At 41.0% G+C, this 18,970-nt stretch overlaps 1 protein-coding gene across 2 annotated transcripts in view; it reads right to left on the reverse strand.

Moving 5' to 3' along the window:
* Positions 1 to 16,848, reverse strand: part of DDAH1 (dimethylarginine dimethylaminohydrolase 1) — a 140,375-nt gene extending 123,527 nt beyond the window's left edge. Inside the window, exon 1 of one of the 2 annotated variants that reach the window (XM_034653811.1) lies at positions 16,350 to 16,819. In XM_034653811.1, coding sequence (XP_034509702.1) covers positions 16,350 to 16,652 — 303 coding nt within the window. In that variant the 5' untranslated portion in view covers positions 16,653 to 16,819. Of the gene's footprint in view, positions 1 to 16,349 lie in introns of both variants that reach the window. The other variant, XM_034653812.1, reaches the window with a different exon arrangement.
* Between the last annotated feature and the right edge of the window lie 2,122 nt (positions 16,849 to 18,970).

The following is an 18,970-nucleotide window of genomic DNA, read 5'->3' on the forward strand; positions in this document are numbered from 1 at the left end:
TCCCATAACGCCGGGATCACGCCCTGAGCTGGAGGCAGACGCTTAACCGCTGTGCCACCCAGGCGCCCCTGGTTGCATTTCTATACACTAATTACAAAGTAGTAGAAAGAGAAATTAAAACAATTCTATTTACAATGGTAGCAAAAAGAATAAAGTATCTAGGAATAAACTTAACCAAGGAAGTAAAAGACCTGTACTCTGAAAAGTATAAGATGAAAGACATTACAGATGACACAAACAAATTGAAAGATATTCCATGCTTATGGATTGAAAGGATTAATACTTTTAAAATGGCCATGCTACCCAAAGCAGTATACTGACTCAATGAAATCCCTCTCAAAACACTAACAGCATTTTTCATGGAACTAGAATAAATAATCCTAAATTTTTTTTAAAGATTTTATTTATTTATTCATGAGAGACAGAGAGAGAGGCAGAGGGAGAGGGAGAGGCAGGCTCCCTGCTGAGCAAGGAGCCCAATGTGGGACTCAATCCCAGGACTCTGGGATCATGACCTGAGCCGAAGGCAGAAGCTTAACTGACTGAGCCACCCAGGTGCCCAAATAATCCTAAAATTTGCATGGACCACAAAAGTTGCCAAATAGCCAAGGCAATCTTGAGAAAGAAGAACAAAGCTACAGGTATCACAATCCCGCATTCCAAGATCTAGTACTGCAGTATTCAAAACAGTATGGTACTGGCACAAAAACAGACATATAGACAAAGGAACAGAAAACAGAGCCCAAAGATAAACCTATGATTGTATGGTCAATGAATCTATGACAAAAGAGGCAAGAAAATTCAGTGGTGAAAAGACAGTCTCTTCAGCAAATGACACTAGAAAAACTGGACAGCTACATGCAAAATAATAAAACTGGACCACTTTCTTACACCATACACAAAAATAAACTCAATGTGGATTACAGACCTAAATGCAAGACCTGAAACCATAAAGCTCCCAGAAGAAAACATAGGCAATAATTTCTTTTCTTTTCTTTTTTTTAAAGATTTTATTTATTTGACAGAGAGAGACACAGTGAGAGAGGGAACACAAGCAGGGGGAGAGGGACAGGGAGAAGCAGGCTTCCCACTGAGCAGGGGGTCCAATGCTGAGCTTGATCCCAGGCCCCTGGGATCACGCCCTGGGCCGAAGGCAGACGCTTAGCCCAGGCGCCCCATCGGTAATTTCTTTAACATCGGCCTTAACAACAATTTTATAGATATGTCTCCTGAGGTAAGGGAAACTAAAGCAAAAATAAACTATTGGGTCTATGCCAAAATAAAAGGTTTTGCACAGCAAAGGAAACCATCAACAACAACAAAAAGGCAACCTCCTGAATGGGAAAAGATATTTGCAAATGATATATCTGATAACAGATTAATATCCAAAATATAAAGAACTTACACAAATCAACACCATAAAAACAAATAATCTGATTTAAAAAAAAATGGGCAGAGGACCCAAACAGACATTTTTCCAAAGAAGATTTACAAATGGCCAACAAATACATGAAAAGATGCTCAACATCACTAATCAGAGAAATGCAAATCAAAACCACAATGAGATATTGCCTTATACTTGTCAGAATGGTAGTTGAAAAAAGACCAAAAAATAACAAAAATTGACAGGGATGTGGAGAAAAGGAATCCTTGTTACATAGTTAGTAGGAATGTAAATTGGTGCAGCCACTGTGAAAAGTAGTATGGAGGTTACTCAAAAAATTAAAAACAGAATTATCATATAATCCAGTAATTCCACTACTGGTTATCTACCCAAAGAGAATGAAAATGCTAATTCAAAAAGATATATGCCCTCCTATGTTTATTGCAAGTTTATAACAGCCAAGACATAAAAACAACGCAAGTGTCCATCAATAGATGGATAAAAATGATGTGGTGTGTGTGTGTATACATGTATGTACATAAATATATGTACACATGCACACATATATAATGGAATATTACTCTGACATAAAAAATGAGATCTTGCCATTTATGAGAACATAGATGGTCCTAGAGGGTATTATGCTAAGTGAAATAAGTCACACAATGACAAATACCACATTATTTCACTTATATGTGGCACCTAAAAAACCAAAACAAATGAAAAACAAAACAAAAAAAAAACAAAACCCAAAACAGAAAGAGACCATAAATAAAGAGAACAAACTGATGGTTGCCAGAATGGGGACAGTAAAGAGGTCTGAGACAGACAAAATGAGTAAAAGGGAGTGGGAGATACAGACTTCCATTTACAGAATGCGTAAGTCACAGGGATAAAAGGTAGAGTATAGGGGATACAGTCAAGAGAATCACAACACTATATGGTGACAGATGGGTGCTATACTTGCAGTGAGCATAGCGTAGCATATAGACTTATTGAATCACTATGCTGTATACCTGACACTAATGTAACATTGTGTACAACTATACTAAAATAAAAACAATATTGTAATAATGTATCATGACTACACTTACTGTGGTGAGCACTGTGTAGTGTATAGAATTTTTTGATTCATTATGTTGTATTACCTAAAACTAATATATTTTATGTTAACTATACTTCAATAAAAAATGGTAATAAAGAAAAAACTAAATAAAATAAAAAATTTTAAGTTCTTAAAAATAGAAAACATTAAATATATAAAGATATTAGAAGTACAAATTCAAATCTAAACACCCAATAATGACTGGCTCAAGATCAAATGGTAAATTTAAAGGCAGAGATTCTCTAAGTATTCATTTACTTAGAAGATCAGGGGATGAAAAAGAATTATAGAAAGAACAGTATCTTCTGATTCAGTTGAGGATGACTTATTCCTAAAAAAGTGAGGTGAAGAGAAAGCCAGGGCCCCCATTAGACCTGCCTGCATAGTAGCACACACAGGTGCTGGGGGACTGGCCCAGGCGCCTATTGAGTCTCAAGCAGAGGTTCTAAAGGTCTTCCCAACCTCCTGGCATGTTTCAGGTGGAGCCAGCATTGGGGTGCAAAATACAAGAGCCACGGATCCCAATTGCTAGGCAAAGTCTTAATGTCTGGGCAGGCTACAGGCAGCAAGCCTAAGCCGAAGGGATGGAGGTCTTTAGTTTCCACAGTGAGAAGTAGCAAGAGAAAAGCAGTCTCATCCTTAGGGTCTTGAATACTGCTCTCTAGAAATACAAAAAGCAGATAACAACAGAAGAGGAGGGATTGATCACTGACAGAAGAGCTACTCTGCGCACAGTACTACTAGGCACTTTAACAAGTTAATGGATCTAGGCATGTAACAAAGATATAGATTGTCAAAATCACCCCAATTTTTACAGATGTTGAAACCGAAGCTCAACTCGTTCAAAGCTACACAGCTAATAAGCAGTGGAACCATAATTTGAATTCATAGCTGTCCTTTTCCACTCCTGAAGGCAATGGACAGGAAGAGAAAGCACAGCTCAAGGAATGTCACATGAATCGGTCTGCCTCCTGAGGAGTTTGGGTCTCTAGGTACCAGACTTTGTGTGAGAGGTGTGCATGCTGGGAGTGACAATGACTGAGGCACCTGAGATGATCTGGCACTTCAAGGGTTGATGGAATTGGGAGTGGGGCAAGCTGAAGAGGCAGGGGGTAGATTAGTGGGGAGCAGGGGAAAGTAGAATCAGTGGAAATGAGGCTGGGGTCAAAAAACATAAAAATGTCCTGGGCTCTAATGTGGCCCTTTTAATAACAGGTGTGCTTTCTGAATACGTACCATCCTGGCCTATCATAACACATCAACATAATTTGGTTTACAAATGAAGATATCATGTCTAAGTATATGGAAATACTCTATAGCATTTATGTGAGGGAGTCCTTGATACTTACTTGATACTTACTGAGAAGAACCCCAAACTTACCACCTATACTGCCTTTCTTCTCTTCCTTTCCATCTCCTGTATTTTGCTGCATTTAGACAAGTGGCTCTACCTTCCCACTAGGTAATAAAATGAGACAAACTGCCTATTTGTTCAGTGAAAGTCAGTGCTTTTGACACATGTCAAAATTCTATTGTTGCTGCAAACAGCGCAGAATATCAATAAAAGCTAATGTCAGTACTTAGTTAAGTTTTATCTTGGTCTCCTAGGTAAGTAGATTTCAATGGCAATGACCCACAGCAAGAAATACACCTCACATCACAATCCACAACACACAAGGGAACATGTATATGTGTGTATGTATATAAATGAAACAATACCTGGCTGTCTTATGGGTAATGCATGCGCTCTGCTATTTTCAATTCTAGTTCATTTACAAGAAAGCAAACAAAAAGCAGAGGGACCCACAGGTGGACTTCATGATCTACTTATGAGTTGAAACTTGTAGTTTGAAAATCACTATCCAGAATATGAGGAAAAATTCATGGTGTTACGGGAACTCCTCAACAGGAGGAAAATAAAAAAGGTAAGAAAGCTACAGGAGGGGCGCCTGGGTGGCACAGCGGTTAAGCGTCTGCCTTTGGCTCAGGGCGTGATCCCAGCGTTATGGGATTGAGCCCCACATCAGGCTCTTCCGCTATGAGCCTGCTTCTTCCTCTCCCACTCCCCCTGCTAGTGTTCCGTCTCTCGCTGGCTGCCTCTATCTCTGTCAAATAAATAAATAAAATCTTTAAAAAAAAAAAAAAAAAAATCCTTTAAAAATGAAGGCAAGGAATAGTTNAAGAAAGCTCCAGGAACTGCATATACTCTTTCTCCTCCGTTGACAGCTCCAAAAAAGGGTGAAATCAAGAGGAAGGAAGGGTAACATGGAGGTGATTACAGGCTGAAAGTGTCCAGTGAAAAAGCAGAATTCATTTAAAAAAATATTTCTCCTGGCTAGTGGTACACCAAAATAATGTAACTCAAGAATCCCTCTAATTAGTTTTATGATCTGCATTACTACCAAGCATTATCCACAAGGAAGGCATTGTTAGAAAACTGATTTTATACAAACTAGATGCTGAATGTATATAAACTCGTGTGTGTGTGTGTGTTTAAAACAGTCCAAGGGACAGTAGCTGTTACATTTGCAGAATTTCCAGTCATTAGGCTGACCTCAGGGCAGGCAAGTGTTTCAGGGAGCGTGAATCGAATCATAATTGAGCCCTCAGCCATGTTGAGGCCAGTGGGCTATATCTTGTATGTTTTTCTGCGCTTACTTTCAAAAAATCCCTATTCCTTCTCTTCCTCACCAAGAAGCTTCTCTCTGGGGACTAGTTTAGAAGCAATATTCATCCTCAGTTTTCTTGCAAATCACTCAGAGGCTTCAGTTATTCAGCTCAGTGCTCACAAAGAAAAATGCTGTCATGGACATGACAGATGTATTACCCATTTTTTCTCATGTGATATAGCCCCAAGATGCACAATTCCAAGCCCCTTTCCTACAAACACACAATTTCTCCAGTCACAGCCACACTGTTCGCCTCTATTATTACTCCCTTACTCAAATCTTCAAAGCACTCCTTTAGAGGGGGACAAAAGAGCAGGTGTGAGAGCGTACACTCCACTCTGCTCAGCTGTGCAAAGGGGGGCTACCACTGAAAAGCAGATGTTCTGTTTCCCTGTAATCACAGACTAACTTGCTACTAACCAGTCAGATACACTTTGTCAGAATGAAGCCCAACCCATATGTTAGTTCAAACAACTCATACTTAGCACTAACACTAACAAATATTGCTAAAATGGGTTACTTGGGGAAGAAAATTAAATTTCCTTTGGGCGTTCTTCTGTAAAGGCTGGATTTACACCTATTTAGTGTTACAGAGTGTGAAGGAAAAATGGTGAAACCAGTGATTTTCAAGGTCCCTTCTAGGCCTTCAGGCGGTGGTCTGAGAATGGCATGAACATTATAATTATGTTTCAGGACATTTTCTGTTTTGACACATCTGGGATTCCTTGAAGAAAAGAAAGTGTTCTGAGTTTCCTTCCCCAAATGCAATGGAAATCCTAACATTGGCTTTCTGGGGTCACTGCAGATCTCAGCTTCCGTCTGGAGGCTGGTGGTAGGAAAATGTAGGAGTCAATCCCTTTGGATGCAATTTGCTCAGTGATTCAGTTCTGTACTGCCACACAGAGCCTACCTGCAAAAGAGCGAAAAAGATGCCAGTTCAATGGAAACTATGCTTGCCTGTCTTAATCAATGTAACCTTCCCTCAACCGGTTTAGAATGTCACCAAAGGAGAGGTAGAATCAGCTTCTAGCAAATGGTGGTTGACAGTCTTACTCCTCCTCATGTTCCTCAATTAAGTTTTGCGCCCCCCGCCCCTGATGGACAGGGTTCCAAATAGCCAGAAGGTTCCCCTTCCAACCTAGGTAAATGGAAATCAAGCATGACTTGATATACATAGAGAAACAGTTCGGATTTTGGCCAGGATTCCCAGATCCCGACAGGACAACAGGCATGGTCCTCCATAATTTTTTTTAATGTTTTTTTATTATGTTAGTCACCATACAGTACATCCCTGGTTTCCGATGTAGAGTTCGATGATTCATTAGTTGCGTATAACACCCAGTGCACCATGCAATATGTGCCCTCCTTACTACCCATCACCAGTCTATCCCATTCCCCCACCCCTCTCCCCTCTGAAGCCCTTAGTTTGTTTCTCATAGTCCATAGCCTCTCATGTTTCATTCCCCCTTCTGATTACCCCCCCTTTCTTTATCCCTTTCTTCCCCTACCAATCTTCCTAGTTCTTATGTTCCATAGATGAGAGAAATCATATAATTGTCTTTCTCTGCTTGACTTATTTCACTTAGCATTATCTTCCAGTACCGTCCATGTTGCAGCAAATGTTGAGAATTCGTTCTTTCTGATAGCTGAGTAATATTCCATTGTATATATTGGTCCTCCACAATTTTTATAAAGAGGCTGAGAGGTGCAATCCAGTTGAAAGGAGATACAGTGGGTTTTCACGGTTTTGGGGGTTTTTTTGGTTTTTTTTTTTTGGCAGTAACCTATAGTAAGAAACGTTTTATATACATAATAAGTATACATAGAAACACAAATGTATACAAATGAAAAAAGTTTCATGACACTATATTTATCTTACCAAGTTGCAGTGCACTCTGACATTTTCTATTGATTCTGTTACAATAAAAATAAAAGGGCTGGTCATGACCCACTAAATTGATTTCATGCCCCCTCTGTGGTAGGTGGAGGGCAGCAGTTTGAGAACATGCACACACACAACTGTACAAAAAGGCTTGTCTTGAAGCTGTGCTCTATTCATTGTTGAACTACTCACATATTTGGGGTGGCCTGGGAAATCCTGGAGACTAGGGGAGGCCTAAAGCTTCAGAGATGTTTAGTTTGAGAATAACATAAAAATGAAGAAATCACCACGCTTTGCGACTAGGGTCTCTCTGTCTCCCAACACTGTATTTTTTTGCAGAAAGGGGAGGTAGAAAACCTGGGCAGCTGATGAAGGACTAAGAGGGCATAAAGAAAGTTAGAAGAATACCCAAAGCAACAGCAAAATGATTTGAGAACCACAAAATAAAGCCCTAGATTTAAATTTCTCCATATAAAACTCCGGAATTGGAAAATGTTATATCAAAGTGGCCTAAAATATGACCCAAAGCCAAACTGTAGTTATATTATTCTTTCTTTGTAAAATGTTCCATATGAACCAAAAAATAATAATTAAGAGAATAAAATGGATGTGTTTTTCTTCCATTACCATCTTCTAACTGTACCAATATTATTAAATTAGCTAATTTCAGCTATCTTTATAATTTCAGACAAAAAATGTCTAAGTTTACCACAAGCATATCTCCAAACTTTAACGATAATTACATCAATATCTTACTGTTAACAATCTTAAATTATACATAGCTAACTACAGAAAGGCTACTTTTAAATGGGTATCTCTTTTTTCTTTATTCAGAAAAATAACTATGCAGTTTTGGAAGACAAAAATCAAAATTTTAAAAACAAAACTCAAATCCTAGTGCCAGGAATAGAAATCAACACATATGTACGGAGGGTTTATAAGAAAGAACTGCCACGGACAAGTTGAGACTTTTAGTGCTAATAAAAACACAACTTCCAGTATATACTCCACATTCACTTGCTCTCCATGTCTTCAAGCCATTGATTCACATTTACCACAGAGACATCAAGGGGCAGACACTGAAAGTCATGTGATGACAGACAGAATATGGGTCTAGGGATGTTATACTCTTCCAGCGGTTTTTATCTAAGTTTTCTAAACAAAAAATTACTTAAATATGTTATAAATGGCTGAGTAAGCTGAGCTTTTGAAATAGAGTTAGGAAATTCAGTTTTATCTCACAATGAGTTATCATTAGCAAGGCATGAGCTCATATGATTGGTTAGTTAAGTAGGACAAGCATAATGTTTCAGGCTGAATAAAATCCAGTATTTTTTATTCATCAAAACCTAATCCCGTCTCACAAATGTAAGTTATTATCATTGCCCCATCATTTTTTCCACATCTCCTTATCCTTTATTTCCCCACCCTCCACGTCCCATCCCAACATGACCTGAGATCCAGAAAGAAAGCACAGCATCTCCAAGCTGGAAAGAATATTAGATATTCATATTGCTACAAAAAAATCGAAACCAGTGTCCCCTGATCCCTACAATAGTATTATACCCCTACCATGTTGCCTTCTGCAGCACGTACAAAATTTAACCCATGAATACACATGTATGCTTACTTTAGGCTGTATTTGATTTAGATTAGTGTGAGATTCACTAATGTCTACTGCCAAGATGGAAAGATTTGTGAATAAAAACACATTTTGACAGCAAAGAGGAAGTAATTTTTTCTTACTTGCCATTGACATGGATAATGTTATATATAACTGTATACTATGGGAGGCCAGGTTTACCTGATACATCCTAATGTGGCAAATTTGGGGCCAAAGAGGAAAAATTATTGCCCCTGCCAAATGGCATTCTAGCAACCCCAAGAAATAAGTCTCAGACTTGGAGTGGACAATTAGGAACAAGGTGTGCTAGGGGGTCAAATCCCTTTAGGCCCCAAACAGGAATTACAGTTAAGGATGGAGTGCTCTTGGTGAATGTGGAGCCAGGGAACCAAAACCTCAGAGCTCTGAGAGGGCATAGGCAGGCTTTACTCAATCCTGTATCCTTTTCCACGTTAATGAAATTACTTTTACTGGACTATTTTACAGTACTCTCTGTCTCTGGAAGGCTGCCTCTCTTCCTTTCCTGGTTACTTCTAGCTCAATATTCTCCTCTTCGGAGAAGTTCTGGAATTTCCATAACACTAGACAGAAACCTGTTGTGATTCTTGTCCCCTTTGCAAGCATCTGCCACCAGTCTGCCTCCCTAGTGAATTGTGGGATCCTGAGGGCAGCAGTGTTGTCTAATTCAGCTGTGTCTCCCTAGCACCAAACATTGAGTCTGGCATGAAGTAGACAGGTGCTGAATGCACAAACAGGGGGGTGGGGGATTGGGATAGGCCAGTGATGGGTATTAAGGAGGGCACATATTGCACGGTGCACTGGGTGTTATACGCAAATAATGAATCATGGAACATTGCATCAAAAACTGGGGATGTACTGTATGGTGACTAATATAACAAAATAAAAATTTAAAAAAATGAACGCACCAACCTATAGGAGTGATGCGACTATTATTCCTTTACCTTCTAAAGTACAGTCATTTTTAATGCAATCATGACACTCATAATTAGTACCATAAGCAAATTAGAAAACTTTCATATTTCTTAAACAAGAACAAAGAAATCAAGGCAAAATATTTTTCATTAAGGCAAAGGTTTATTTAAACACCCATATTCAAACCAAGTAAAATGTTGATATATTCATCTTCGCGATAATGACAATTTACCCCTATAGCCCATCCAGTTGCAAAAGCAGCTTAAAAGTTGTATTCTCTTTAATTTGCTAATATAAACTAAGTCAGGTTTGCCCACATTGATTTGTTGGGCAAAATTAAACCAACCCTGTAATAATGTGTACTTTCATCTTTGTACTCTGCTGTGCTGTTTTCTCTGGTCACACTTGCTTGGATGACCTAAACATTTAGAAACAGGAGTCTAAAGTCTGGTTATTTATTCTCTCCATGTGATGCTACGGCTCCTTTAGCACTCAGCTTCAGGAAGACAATGTACATTATTAAATTGTTTGACAATGATGAAGGGAACTAGGATGGCATTACAGGCACACATTTTTAAACGGCATTTGTTGTTTGAGATGACTCCTGCTTGTCCATTTGAATGAAAAGTGCCTGCTCATGAAATGAGCCTGAGGACCCTAACAGATTTAATACCTAATATCAGTTTAGGGAAAGCAATAAAAGCTAACTTCAAAGGTCAGGGGAGCATTTTGATGGAACATCGGGGATTTAGCTTTGGTAAATAAATATTTATTGACTATCTGGGATGAACAATACACTGTGTTCTGTATAAGGTACGAATGAAACTTTTCTTTCATTAAAATTTCTGTTATTTTACCTTTAATCATGATACCCTTTGAGTAGGGGAATGAACGCTACAGTGTATCCAAGTCTCCAGTTAGAAAATGAGGCTTTCTCAAGTGGTTACAGATTTTAATAGCAAATGCCCATAAAATAAACAATAACCAGCACTTATTTTTAAAATATGCATCTCCAAATTTATACTGAGATTCATAAGAGGCCATGAATAATTTATGTATGATTCAAAAGCAAAAGAAGGTAAATCTGTTTGTTCAAAAGTCTTAAGTGGACTCTTCTGTGTTGTGGCTTATATTAATGGATGGATACCTACCATTACTATAATAAAACTAACTTTGAAGAAATCTGAGCTCAACAAGAATTTAAATACATGCAAAAACAAATTTCCAGCATATTTGAATCCATCTCTGCCTTCTTAGTCTTATAATGATCCTCTAATGATCCTAGGAATCTGCAGAAAGCTCATTTTCAGCTAATAGTATCTAATAGAAGTCACTCCCTAGTCATCATTATGTTCTTTATTTTCAAGGCTTTCAAGATCAACTGCATGGGAATAGATTGCATTATATAATAGATGCACTCCAGTTTCCAAGACATATCAATTTCTAAACATATTTTTGCCAAGGCCAAGTAGAGTCAAAAAAGAAACATCCTGAAAGGGAGCAGTTGTTCTAACCAGTTGGAGGTGACGATTTATCAAGAGTCGCTAATCGGCTGCCATGTAAAGAGCCTCCGGCACATTTACTTTCCATCTTGGTGAGAATAAGAGTAAATTCTAATTATGGCTTAGGGCAGTTTTCTCACCTGATGTTCAAAAGAAGATTGAGGAAATATAGGCATTTTAAAAAGCAATCATCCAGTCTGCTGGTAAAGAAGATACAATTCTGCACAAATTGTGCCAACGGAATTCTGGGGTTTCATGTAAATGATCAGGTTATTATTATTTAACTAAAATGAAAACAATCTACTCGCATTTATGATAGGAGGGAAATAAAACATTCACTTCGTTAATATTCAACTCAGATTTGCATATTATTAGTTGCATAAAAAAGGATTCGGGAAGTTATTTTGTATTGATTTAATGTTCTGTTATGATTAACCACAATTGGCTACAAGCTCTTCAAGGATAAATGACCTTCACATTTTCATGTAAACCTCCGTTCTGTCACTTATTAGCTGTGCTTCTTTGGGCAACTTACTTAACTCCGGTTACCTGAGCCTCAGTTTCCTTCTTTTAAATAGAGCTAATAATAATAATACCATCTTTTGCAATTCACACACACACATTACTTAGCGCATGTTGGGTAGTCATTAGACATGGTCTTGATGCTCACCTTGCCTCTGGGATCAACAGGGTTATGCTTTTAGCCTAACCAAGGAATAAACACAGAGTTAAAATATGTAGGTCCAAACAGGTAAGGGCCCTAATAAAAGGGGAATCTCTATCTAAATATGTATTGCTCATGCCTTCCATTTATGTCTCCATGTCCCTACCCAATGTTCAATTTCACTTTTTGGATTTGTTACCTTGTGCTATGCAATGCCTTCTCTCTCAAGAGGTCCCTAAAATACAATGGTTCAGGAAAGGATAATTAAGACCATTATCACCTTGGGGCGCCTGGGTGGCACAGCGGTTAAGTGTCTGCCTTCAGCTCAGGGCGTGATCCCAGCGTTGTGGGGTTGTGGGATCGAGCCCATATCAGGCTCTTCCGCTATGAGCCTGCTTCTTCCTCTCCCACTCCCCCTGCTTGTGTTCCCTCTTTCACTGGCTGTCTCTATCTCTGTCGAATAAATAAATAAAATCTTTAAAAAAAAAAAAAAGACCATTATCACCTTGTGAGAATGAGTTTGTGTGGTTTTTCACTTAGCAGAATAGCCCACATACTAATCCCTGGTACCTGGGAAAGGACAAAATGACTCTGAAAGAGGGGCAAAAGGGCACAGGATCTACTTTATAATTTTGCTTGAGTAACCTTCACCAGTTAATCATTTATTAGGTACTAAAAACCTTCTGGAAGGAAAATCAAGAAAATGGTATTAGTAGTTGCCCCTAAGGAAGGGAACAGGGTAAGTCAGGTATAAGAGTAGGGAGACTTACATTCACTGGCTATCTATCCTCTTGAACCTTTTGACTTTAGTACTGCAGAAATGTATAACCTATCCAAAAATTTTAATTTTTAAAACCCAATCTTCACACTCAGTCACTTGTCGTACTTTAGCTCTTAGATATTTGTTTACAGAATGTTGACATTGATAAGTTGACTTTTTTTTCTTCTAAAATCAAGCTGAATTCATTTAAAATATGACTGGTTCTCAATGCTAATTAATTTGTCTTTAAAGTATTAAACATTAAAATATTCCTATTCATGAAGACACAGAGTTATGAGACAATTAACATAATTTGCTGACTCTGTACAGTTTTCTTCACTAAAACTGAAGCTTCCTGCATACAGCACCTGTGTTTTATTAATCTTGGGAGACCCCATTGTGGCTTTCACAGAAAGTTTACTTTTTTGAGTTCAGTTCTCAGTCTTTTCTTCCAAGGAAGAAAAGTCATTAAATATAACATGATGTTTTGATAAAGGAATTTTTCAGGATTTTTATAAAAACAAGCAAAATAACAAGAGACAGAGACAGGTACAAGGAAAGGAAGAGAAAAACAGAACAGTTATAAATCACCTGCACTTGTAATGAAACTTTTGGGACTCTACTGAGAATGTCTGCTAAACACCAAATATGTCATAAACAGGGAAACCTAAGGTTGATCTAAAGTAATGGACACACCTGTTCAACAAAACATTTGCTGCATGACTCTTGTGTGCAAGGTCCTGGGAATAAAATGTTAAGGAATGCAGATGTGATCCTTGTCCTGACAGTTTTCATAATAGTGGGGGGATACAGAAAGGTAAAATAGGCCATTATCATATGGTATAAAAGATACCATAGAAGGAAGTGCAGAGAGTTACAAGTGCTCATAAAAGGAGGACCAATCCTATACTTGGCTGTTTAGTATCACAGTGGTTGGAACTAGAGCTTTCGAGTTCTACAAACCTGAGTTCAAGTCCTAGTTTCACTGGTTCCAATCTATAACCTTGGCCAAGGTATTTAATCTCTCTAAGCCTCAGTTCCATCAACTTTAAAATAAGAATAATGACAGTACTGAGCTCAAAGAGTTGACGTGGGGATTCAAGGAAATCCATGTCATAAATCTGACACTATGTTTTGCAAATGGCAAGCACCGAGTAGCGATTAGCTAATAATAACAGTCAGCTGAGAAGTGACACATGAATAGAACAGCTCGGTAAAAGGGAGAAGAAGAAAGAGAAAGAACGTTCCAGACAAAGGAGAAATGTATCCCTAGAAAAGATAGCATGGTGAGCTTTCGTGAAAGAAACTGGCTTGAGCCAAAGGGTTGGGAGGCATCTGGGGTAGGGTCAGGGAAGCAGCTGAACCTGGAAGTCCAGCTGAATGAGTTTATCAAGCTTAATGGGGGTTCTTCAAGAAGTTTCACCAGAGCAGGAACAGGATCAGATTTAAATTTTAGAAAGACCAGTTTAGAGACTTGGACTCTACAGAATGAAGAATGAAATGGACAGTAAGGAGACAAAAGGCAAGGAGATCGGGGGCAATCTTCTTAAAATAAATGCCTTCGCTGCTGTGGAATTTCAGTTAGGGAAGCGGATGTCACATGAAAAGTAGATATAATCCAAACAGGGCCTTGAAGTAATTATTATCAACTTGTTAATATTAGTTAGTTAGCATTTCATTTGTTCATTTATTCACTCAACAATGAAGGCAGTGAACTGGTGTTGTGAGAGATTTCAAAGAGTGTTAGTTACCCTGCATAGCCCTGCTTTCCAGAAGTACCCCATCCAATACAACTCCCCGTATTTCTCTCTCCGGCTGGAAGGGCTGTTACTCTGCTGATTCAGATCATGTGCAATGGCAAAGGCGTTTTTGGGAGACAACATGCACCTGTAGGAAGCTCAAGCTGTGAAGAAGTGCTACATAGTAGAGTAGGATGGATCCTAAAGTGAGAAGATGACTCCCCTTCACTGTGGGAAGGGGAAATGTCACTGTAACTAGCTCAGTATACAGTAGATTTCTTACTGCTCAAAAGAAGTAAATCTTCCATCACCCACTGTTAAGTAATTAATAACAACCATCATTCATGAAATGTCCTATAAATTTCAGATGGATTAATAAATTTAGTACAACGTTATGAAATAGGTATTATGTCGGCTTTTCAGGTGAGAAAGATGAAGCCAGAGACACTCCCCAAGGTCACAGAATTAGATGCAGTCTGGTGTTCCTATCCACCACACTATCGGGCAGGGGGTCACCAGATTGATATGAGTGAAGCCAATTTAAAATGTATGCCTCAAAATCTGACAGGGGAGAAAGATCACTGCCCACTTACATTCAGAAAGGCCAAAATTTGGAAGGTTTTATTTTAGGAATAAAATGAAATGGATGATTAAACGTGCGACAGTCTCTCGACAGGAAATTGGACTACCCTCATCAAAGACTACCATTTTGAAAGGGTTTTTGAAATCTCTTTTACTCTTTTAAGCACAAACCACAGTTGTTCCATACGGCCTAGGACACACTAGAAAGTATTCAAATGGGATTATATGCTTATCAGTTTAAAATAGAGTGGGCCATCTCAATGACTCAAAGGTGTGGCAAAGGAAATACAAGGAAGAGAGAATGAGACCTGTTACTCTTTTTGTTTTCTGCTAAGGTAGGGTGAACAAAAGCTGCATTGTCTCAGTAAGAAAGAAATGCAATATGCTTATTCTCTCAGCCCATGTATGCTTCTGTCCACTAAGTAGTGAAGCATGTGTAGAATGAGCCTATTTTAACTATAAGCTCTATGAGGCATTTCCAATGTGCATTGAATAAAGACAAAATAGGGGGGGAAATCCCTAACCCGTCTAGATATGAAAGAAACTACCATTTTCTTGCAATGCCACTTGACGCCAATAGAAACGGAGATTCTTGAGCCTGGGCTTTTAGCCTGGTGATAAGGGGAACCCAGGCCAGATGGCATTTTAAAATCCATTCTCACACATTCTCTCTCTCCCCACTAACCTACCTTGGGTTTAAAGCTATCACAGCCATTTTTACAAAGCCGCGATATTTTAAAGTAGTCACTTTCCCTTGAGAACGCAAAAAACTCTAATTGCTATAAGTTTAAAAACATAGAGTAAAAATCATGGAATTTGTGAAACAACCATTTTTAATTAAACACACAGATGCACACGCCCAACACCCTACACCGAGGACAGCTTTTCACACCTAGCCTATTCATGAACACGTATTCACAGCTCACCAGCAAACCACTCTCCTGACACTCGTCCCTTTCTGCCGGACTCACACGCCACCACTAAAAAGTAACTCGGGACGCCCTAGGTCTGTGGGCACCAACACTCGGTTCATTCATCTGGCTCGCGCTGCTCCGAGTCCTAGGCAGGACTTGGGGGCTACAGTGTCACCAGCCAGCGCTGCCCGCCCCCACCCCCAGCCCTCGCCCTGCCTGGAGAGGCAAACCTCTGACCCCGCTCCCTGGGAAACGCTCAGAGTTGCACTGTCTTTATCACTGTTTAATCTTTACAAATAATGCCTGTGGGATGGATTCCCCACCCCACCCACCTGCTGGAGTCCGCACAAGCACACTCAGTCGGGGCGTCTTGGAGGCACCCAAGCTGTGCCGACAACCAGGAGGCGTGAACAATGAACTTCTCTCTCTCTTGGACTCCCTCTCACACACACCCTCTCCCCCAAATGAGAAGTTTTGAACTAGCCGAGGGGCCAATTCCGCGATTCCGCCGGCAACTCGGGCGCGGGGGGCGGGGTAGGGCCGGGTGCGCGTCCCCGGCCGCGCCCCTCGCGTCGCCGGGCGGGCAGTTACCTCCTTCCTCCGGCTCGGCGCCCCGGGTCGGGTGATGAGGGCCGTCTCCTCGCACACCACGGCCACGTCTTCCACGAACACGCAGTCGGGGAGGCTCTCGTCGGCTGGCAGCTTCACCACCTGCAGCCCCAGCTTACTGCCCAGCACGCCCACGTAGAGCTGATGCTGCCGCTCGGCACGGGCGAAATCCACCTCGTCGCCCTTGGCGCGCCTCAGCGCGTGCTGGCAGAGGGACTCGGGCAGCGCCCGCACCACGGCATGGGTGGCCCGGCCGAAGGCGGCGGGGTGGCCGAGCGCTGCCATGGCTCCGGGAAGCGGCGGGGACGCGGCGGCCGGGTCCTCCCGCGGGCAGCGCGCGCCGAGCCTGAGAGCGCCCGGCGGCTCCCCTTGGCAGCAGATGAATGTGGTGCAGAAGGAGCCCCGCTCGCGCCCGGAGCCCTGCCCGAACGACTGAGCATGCCCAGAGCTCCCGGCGCCGGCCCGCGCGCAACCCGCGCGCCCAACCCTGGAGTTGTAGCGGCGAGCACCGCGCGACCTCCGCGCGAGGAGTGAGCGCCAGAGCTGTGCGCAGGTGGGGGACCTCGGTGGACCCGGACCCTAGGTTACCTGTATTCCGCCGCAGGTGCACACCTCACGTCGACCCCAAGGCGCACAGGAACAGCATGAAGAGCGTGCAGTGGTTTGAGCAGAGTGACTGGAGGACTTCTTGGTGGTCAAGAGGCAAAGGGTGGGATGATTCCTTTGTGGATAAATACTCTGACCTCTCTCCCTACTCTCTTGGTCCCAGGTTGCCCAGCACGTGGTACCATCCCCAGTTCCTAGCGTGAGAATCTGTTTTCCTACCCAGGTCTGCAAATGACCTCTCACCCCAAGTGAGACAAGAGATTATAAAAAGAATATATTTCTTCCCATCCGTGAGAAAGAGGAAGAGTCCAAAAACACACGTAGAGAGTAGAATAGAGGTATAGAAACAGTATTTCAAGGACAATCAGTTGTCACGAACAATGTGATTCTGGTGTGTTTGTCTCCGGGGCCCGCAGATGTAGGGAGGCAAAGAGCAAGCGTGTTTTCCCCACTATAGACAAGCGCTCCCCTTGCGCCGTGTCAGACAAACACAGCATCACAACTTCTCATCACTGGGAAAGAAGATTTCCAACCTTCTCCCTGGCATTCCCTTCACGCCTGTACAGACTCAGTGCAATTCCCATGGTATTTGATGAATGTTTCTTTTTCCATACACCTCAGGGAGTGCCTTTCCCTTCTTAATGGCCCGATTTTTCTCCCCTTACATATGGCAGATTAAATAATCCAAGCATTCTCTTTCTTTTGAGAAGATCCACTCCAAAAACCAAACCATAACTCCAAAATAATCTCAGGTAATAATCTTCTTTCCTCAGATTCCTCAGATTCTGTAGCACATTTCTAAGTTAAAGATTGATTAGATCGATTAAATATTAGATTTGAATGAGACCTTAGAAATCCTCTAACTTCCCACCCAAAGGTTGTGAATTCCAGCTAAAACATATATGACAATCATAAGATCTTTACTCGAACATCTTAAACCTCTCTTACTTAGAAAGCATATTCTACTTTTGAAGAGCTATAATGCTTAAAATCTTCATTTTGGCCTTAAAACCCATTGGTCCAAATTCTGTCTTCTAGCATCACCTAACAAGCTCGTATTCTTTCACAAGATTGCATTCATGTTATCTGAAGACAGCTCTCATATCTATGCTTACACCACCCTCCCACCCACCATCTTGACCCCTTCTAGGCCTTGAGCCTTAACCACCAAAAAGTAACTAGTGGTTTAGTTTCCAACATTCTGATCATCTTCCTTTTGACACATACCAGTTGTCCTATATCCCTTTAATCATGGTATCTGGAATAGAAACAGTTCTTCCTGTGTGTCGTGACAGATGACAGCAGGACCCTTGTTCAGATGCTAGGTTTCTATTCACACCGCCTAAGACTGTATTCACTGTTTTGATGATGAGTGCCAAGGCTTAGGCCACAGGCTTCTTGCCAGAATTCTGATCCCAGTTTTTAGGAACTGTGGGTTTCTAGGAGCAGATCTACCTGAGGATCCTGGAATGATTGTCCCAACCGAGCCCAGAGAAGATGTGATCTGCCTTCTCTCCCCTGACTCAAGGTGACTTGAATGTAAATGTCAGGTGACACAGTATTTCTCAGCTTCAAACGTGAGGGGTCTTAAGTGAAGGACAGCTCAGACCGTGACATAGGAGATTGGGGCCAAAATCAAAATAACAAAACTTTAAGACCTACTTTGTTCTACTTCTGAGGCAAAACTCTCAGGGGACCCAGGCTGCCCTATCTGTACTAGCTTAGTGGCAGAAATCACTTAATGGTGACCTCAGACAGGGATTCCCACTAATGCTACAGCTGAAAGGCAACCCATGTGCTGAGCTTTACCTGGCTAAAATATGGGACTTTGTTCTTCCCTTTACCCAACATCAAGGCTCCATCCACCTCCAACTGGCCTCTACCTAGCAACCTTAATTCATGCCAATGCCCTTTTAGAGCCTAAATACTTTGCCGCCACTCAGTGCCCTGAGCCTAACTTTGAGTGGGGTCCTATGTACCACTCTGGGCTCATATCA

Source organism: Ailuropoda melanoleuca, chromosome 2, assembly GCF_002007445.2.
Source record: "Ailuropoda melanoleuca isolate Jingjing chromosome 2, ASM200744v2, whole genome shotgun sequence".
Taxonomy (NCBI): Eukaryota; Metazoa; Chordata; class Mammalia; order Carnivora; family Ursidae; genus Ailuropoda; species Ailuropoda melanoleuca.